Raw genomic sequence first — 7,125 nt, 5'->3', positions numbered from 1 at the left:
GTTCGGATATTACTTTTGAAATTCATTTGATAGCAATATTTCAACATGATATACCTTGTACTGATAATAATCTTGATTAAATAGGCTCACCATTCATTGATTTAAGCTGGTATATTTTCTCTTCAATTACTATGCAAGTTATTGCACAATGATCATCTACAAGTCATCTTAAGGAAGACATAGATATTTGATCAAATTTCTATTTAACTTTTGCAAAACACTACTTTCATTCGACAACAACTTCTTAATACGTATACAAATGTGATAAGGTGGAGACTACAAAGGTGAAAAGAATATGAAAAACTCAAGACAAGAAATATTTTGAAATCACACTTGACATTTAAATTATTAGTTATGACATATTAAACAAAAGAAACGTTTATCAAATTGAATACTTGATATATTATAAGAATTGCATAATTGAAGTTATTGGTTTGAGCTTGTATATTTTTCTTCAATTTTTGTGCAACTTATCACACATTTATTATAATATTTTCAAAGTTCGTGTACTTTATTAGCATGTGATACACGAGCAACATACATGTCCGAGTATATAAATATCATTATAACAACTCCACACAACTTAGCATGTGACACACGTGCAACGACGTTCCCAGGACTAGTTTGTGTAAATTCATTCAGTTGAAACCATCACAACTTGCTTTCCAACATTGCGACCAGAGAAGAGACCAACTAGAGCACTGGGAGCACTTTCGAGACCTTCAGCTACGTCTTCAACGTACACAATCTTACCAGCCTTTATTTGTGGAATGATCATTTCCAAATATTTAGGGTAGAGATGATAGTAGTCAGTAACAACAAATCCTTCCATGCGGATTTGTTTTGTTATGAGGCAGAACAAGTTGTGCACACCTTCGGTCTGCTCAAGGTTGTATTGCGAGATCATCCCACACGCAGAAATACGGCCATGAACTTTCATATTAACAAGAACTGCATCAAGCATCTTCCCTCCAACGTTCTCGAAGTAGATGTCAATTCCATCAGGGAAGTACCTAATACAAACCAAAGATTGATGGTTCGTTTACGAGGAATGTCATGTTCATGAAATGGAAAAGTTTGCATTATAGGTAGAGTGCTTTCTAGTGGGAAGTAAGATTACTAACCTCTTCAAAGTTGCATCTAAATTATGTTCCTCTTTGTAGTTAAAAGCTTCGTCAAAACCAAACTTGCTCTTCAATAGATCAACCTTTAATAACGAATACAACGAGATATAGATTAAGCTCAATGACAACAGGGTTAAACATCATGGTCTTTTAGGTTTTGTTGAGACACTTAAATCATCTATTTAGTTTTTATACAAGAAAAAAGAGATAGACTAAGCATAGCAACGCGACAGAACTTACCTTTTCTTTGCTTCCAGCACTACCAACAACATAGCAACCCATCATCTTTGCAAATTGCCCAACAAGTTGACCAACTGCTCCAGAAGCAGCTGAAACAAAAACAGTTTCTCCCTTCTTGGGGGAGCAAACCTCATAAAAACCAGCATAAGCTGTCATCCCAGGCATCCCTGCAATACAATTGACGATATATCCATTCATAAACAACAAACTTTTGATACAGGGTTCTACTTACTTCCCGTTCATTCATTCACACCTAGTATAACTCCACAAGGCGGGGTCTGGAGAAGGTAGAGTGTACGTAGACCGTACCCCTACCTTATGAGGGTAGGGAGGTTGTTTCTGATAGACCCTCAGCAAGGGAAGGGAAATTCAGAATTTCAGATGCAATCACAAATGAAGTATAAAACGAGTTTAAGCACAATTACAACTACCAAATAGGGAGCTAACATAATCTTTAAAACATTTAGCCACAATCAATTCTATAGATGACTGAAAGTCCATTTTTCAACATTTCAAAACTATAGTTATCCATCCATTTCATGAACTAATGAAGGGAATGATTTATTCTACCTTTAGAAGCAGCACAATATTTTTTTCATGAGAGAAACAATAAAGTTCAATATTCGCTCTTCACAACATGATCATACAACCCTCCTCACCTACTAATAAGGTACAATAAGCATTCAATGAAAGAAATAGAGGTCTGGTGTCAAAGGCTAGATGATTGTTGCTTTTGGTTCACAGTTGGCCAGAAATACTAACAATATGGCAGAAGCAAGGGTTTTAACTATTGAGATTGTTTGATGCATAAAGAACGGCTTTAAGAAAGTAGAATTTGAAACTGATTTTAAGTTGTTCTTGCTACTCAGTTAGTTTGAGAACAATATTTAGTGTTAAGGAAGGAGGATCAAAGGGATCCCTTGGTTCGAAACAACTGCCAAAGTTTAGCAGCAAAGCTCCTAGAGGTAAACTCCTGTCATGATTTTTCTGATATTGATATATACATATGATGTCAGCTAAAAAAATTTCAAAAAAAGCTAAGCAAAATCTTCAATTCCAATGATTTAAGGTGCTTATTCTATTGTACCGGAATCAGACCTTGTGTGGGATCATATATATTTTTAGTTGATTAAAACCAAATCAAAGGATTACATTTTCTGCCTTAAGAGAGAAACTCACCGAGGATTCCGGTATAGTAGGAAAGAGGCACATCCTTGTCATGAATTTTAAAAAAAGTCTGACTAGTTGTTACAACACTATACTCCTCCCATCCAGTCATTCCCCAAACTAAATCACCTTTTTGAAAGTTTGAATCACCAGACTCCAAAACTTTAGCCACTCCGATTCCCATGATAGGCTATATAACAGAATAAAAAAATCATCAATAAGACAAACTATTAATCACACACATATCAATGATAGGCTATATAACAGAATAAAAAAATCATCAATAAGACAAACTATTAATCACACACATATCAATGATAGGCTATATAACAGAATAAAAAAATCTATCAATAAGACAAACTATTAATCACACACATATCAATGATAGGCTATATAACAGAATAAAAAAATCTATCAATAAGACAAACTATTAATCACACACATATCAAGTCAATTCCCATCGATCCACTCATAAACATCATACATAAGGATAATGTTATGCACAAGTAATCCGGGGAATTCAAACTCACTTGCATTTCATAGATAGTTCGATCAGTACATAATTTGGATTGTTTAACACATTTTGATTCATAATTAGATTTTAAAAAAACGTATGGAATACTTACAGCGTCAGGAGTGAAAGGTGCAATATAACTACCCTCAGTTTTACTCATACGAGAACGCATATAAGGATCACATGACAAGTAAAGATTTTTCAAAAGCAGAGCATTAGATCCTTCTGGAACATTCAATTTGATGGTCGTCTTCTTCAATTCCATGTCACATTCCTTAACGTTACCAGTTACATGATGTTTTAGAATTATCTGTTTGTTGCTCACTTCTTCTCCCATTTCTATTTCTGTTTATGTAACTGAGGTTATGGCTGTGCTGACTAAAACAGATAAGGCAAAAGTAACTGATGGCTAACAACTTTCCACTTCTATTATATATAGTCTATGAATTTATGCTATATTGTGTTTTTAGTCCTTATATTATCCAATATATACTCTCTCCGTCCCATGATACAATCTTCTTGTATGTCGATTTAGCAAACCAAAGCCTTAAGCCACTCAACCACGGGATAGCCCGGATGACCTATTTCAAGATCAGATGATCCACGTCTTTGTCCGCTTGGGAGGGCTAACTCGTTAGATGGGCATCTAACTAAAAATGTTTGTCCCATATTACTTGAGCACTTGCTAAATTAGGATAGAATTAATTAATTTTTTCTCATTTTACCCCTACAATTAATATGACCTTTGGAAGTTTAAACAATTTTTAAAGAATCATTTTAATGTGCATTGATATAAACAATGGGCAAAATGATAAAGTCTTCCAATGTATTAATGATATCTTAATCACCGTGTAAAATTGGAAGTGCCCATCTAATATCGGACGGAGGGAGTATTATATTTCACCTTCAATAAAATCACGTGAGTGCTTTTAATCTAGAAAAAGCTCAAAATTGTCCTCTATGTTTCAAGAATTGGTACGCTTTTAGTTCAAAATACTCTATATATGGAGCATAAGATTAAATTTCGCCATATGAGCCAAGATCACAAACAACTATGGAGGAGAATTTTAATCTTATGCTATATTTTCTGCTCTTGGAACGAAGTTCACATAAAAGAAAATAAATTTCTAACAAGAAAAGTACAATATATATCTGACTCCACCGACCTAGGGGCCACCTCACATGCAAATGTTGTGAAGTCACGCAAAAACGTGAATTATCTCTATACAACTTATATTGACTAACAATTTAATGCATTGAAAAGTAAATTCATGAACCTATAATCAGGGGCAGCTCAATGCAATTAGAGGCCTAAAGTGAAATTTCAATTAGAGACCGAAAATCTAAATAAACTTCATATGCATTAATTGTTTTTAAAAAAAAAAAAACTTACATTTTTAAATGCAAAGTATACTTAATATTTTTTTATTAAATGATTTATTCGATTCCTTTTTCAATTATTAGCTTTAGATAAAATTTTATCAATTCAACGTTGAAAAACATTTTCTTACTCGGACAATTATTATATGAATTGTTAACATAGAATTAGATTCAAGAAGTTGATAATTTTGTATACCCCACATTTTACTATATATGCTTGTTGTAATGCTTGAAAATCAAAGAAGAATAGAAAAAGAATTAACAATTCACTTTGTTCAACACTTTTCGACTATTGATTCATATTTTTTTATAGAATATTACTCTAACTTATCAAAAATTTTAAAGAAGAGAGTGTAAAAGGAGTTAAAAAGAATAAAATAATGTGAATATTAGCATAGAGAATGTAAGGAATAAACAATTTTTTTGATTTCTTCTATTTAAATGAGATTAAAGAGAATAAAATAATAATTGTTTTAAAAAAATATATAATTTTATCATAAATAATTAATCTTTTCTATAAAAAAAAATCAACACATAATTTATTATTGTTAAAAAATTGAGGCCCCCTAAAACTGGGGCCTAAGGCCAATGCCTTATTCAAAGAAGCATAGAGCCGGCCCTGCCTATAATTTGGTAGGTAGTAAGGCATCTAACTCTTTATATAATGGGGTATATGCGTGTTCTAAGTTAGATCACATATGAGATTATTTAAAATATTTTCCTATAATAAAACCTTCAATTAAAATTTTGTTTCAACGCTCACTTTGGCTTCTAACTTTAGCCTAATGTAACTATTCCTTGGTATAATCACTCATTTAGGGTTGTTCAAAATCGAATTGAAACCGATAATCCGAATCAAAAAAAAGTTATTGGTTTATCAGTACTGGGTTATTGATTTAGCGGTTTTGATAACGATTAAAATTCTCTGAACCAAGATCACGAACATCTATGGAGGAGAATTTTAATCTTATGCTCTATTTACTGCTCTTGGAACGAAGTTCATATAAAAGAAAATAAATTTCTAACAAGAAAAGTCCAATAGATATCCCAACTCCACCAACCTAGGGGCCACCTGACATGCCAATGTTGTGAAGTCACGCAAAAATGTGAATTATCTCTCTACAATTTATATTGACGAACAATTTAATGCGTTGAGAAGTAAATTGATGAACTTATAATTTGGTAGGTAGTATGACTGACTAATTAAATACTCCATAATATGGTAGGGGCGTTACACTCTACTAGACATATCTCAAGACTCACAAGACCCATAGTACACCTAGCCCCTAGGGCTTTGATGTTAATTTGTCACAATGCAAAAAATTTAAGTCGTAATGGTACACCTACATCCAATTTGATAGGCGAATAAATTTCAGTCATTTGTTCCTTATTAGCAAACTAGAAAAATATGGCCCGTGCCAACAAAATATTATTAATCACAGATGATAGCTTGAAGGAATTATTAAGCTATTCAGGAACTCAACTGAGAATACAATTTTAACATATCATCAGACAATAATATGACATGTTTGATTTTTAGTAATGCTATAATACTTCCACAGTAATATTAAAAAGGGATATAGCGCTATATTTATAATTTAAATACAACTTCCCAATAGCATAAGTAATAAATCATCGCTAGCAATAACATACATATGATACAATACAAATTGAGCTGTTAAATTTTAATACAAGAAACTTATATGATATTTAAAATATCTCTAATTTCATAACGTCTTTGCAGGTATATGCTCGATGTTTGTCCTCATGGCAAGAGCGAAAAAACATATAGCAGATCCTCTAATAACTCTACTGGATATCTTGAGATACATATTTTTTTTTTAAAGTAATGACAACAATAATAGTAACGATAATAAAAATATAATTGTACAATCATGATGCGTGTGGATGATCAAGAATATAATAATATTCTTTCACGATCCGAAACCAACAATTCTATTTAATATATCCTATCATCACATAAATGCAGTTGTTCTATTTTATAGAACACTCAAATTAAAAGGATCAGCAAGCTTCTTTCCTAGTCATTGTTTCAGGAAATTAGTACCAGCTCTGCATGCACTTGAAACCACAAAAGGCAATCAAATAGGAAGTTGCTCTAGCAAAATAAGCATTCAAGAATCAAATGCAAATTTATCTTACAAAAACTAAGCCAATCAAACAGGACACTGCTCAAGTAAATTTAGTATTGAAGATACATATCATATGTAAACGTGACTAATACTCTTAAATTTAGAAAGAAATCAAATTCACAAGCTCGCATTGGTAAAAGAGATTACATTAGCGTTAAGAAGTTCCACATCGGTAAAGAGACAAAAAACCTCCACTAATGAATTAGCTTTTAAGGTTAAATTAGCTCAGGTGCACAATTAGTAGCTTTGCAGTATTCGTTGTCCATTTATGCACTCACTAATGATTATCTCAAAAAAAAAAAGCAACATTAAAAACAGTCCCATTAAAATTAAAGGAGTTGAACTGAAATTTCATTCACCAAATTACTCGAAGATATCTAGTAAATCCTCAAAAAATTCAAATTCAGAAAATAACAACATTAAAAACTTAAATGTTCAAGTACAATCATGTTTCAGAGCTAAATGGGAGAGTCCTTTATGATATTTTAAACTATTGAATGAAATTATGTTGTGATTTAATTTTGTCAACTATTGGATGAAACAAACT

The 7,125-nt window shown here is 32.1% G+C and overlaps 1 protein-coding gene across 1 annotated transcript; it reads right to left on the bottom strand.

The window, feature by feature from the left end:
• Positions 1–417: 417 nt before the first annotated feature.
• Positions 418–3,463, bottom strand: LOC102581079 (2-alkenal reductase (NADP(+)-dependent)-like). Its single transcript, XM_006348007.2, has 5 exons — positions 3,158–3,463; positions 2,544–2,721; positions 1,365–1,531; positions 1,125–1,207; positions 418–1,013 (listed from the first exon to the last, which is right to left on the bottom strand). The coding sequence occupies exons 1-5, from the start codon at positions 3,380–3,382 to the stop codon at positions 635–637; spliced, it is 1,032 nt and encodes a 343-aa protein (XP_006348069.1). The 5' UTR covers positions 3,383–3,463; the 3' UTR covers positions 418–634.
• Between the last annotated feature and the right edge of the window lie 3,662 nt (positions 3,464–7,125).

Source organism: Solanum tuberosum, unplaced genomic scaffold, assembly GCF_000226075.1.
Source record: "Solanum tuberosum cultivar DM 1-3 516 R44 unplaced genomic scaffold, SolTub_3.0 scf00099, whole genome shotgun sequence".
NCBI lineage: Eukaryota > Viridiplantae > Streptophyta > Magnoliopsida > Solanales > Solanaceae > Solanum > Solanum tuberosum.
Note: the sequence above shows the minus strand (reverse complement) of the source record. Positions and strands in the feature narration are given on the sequence as shown.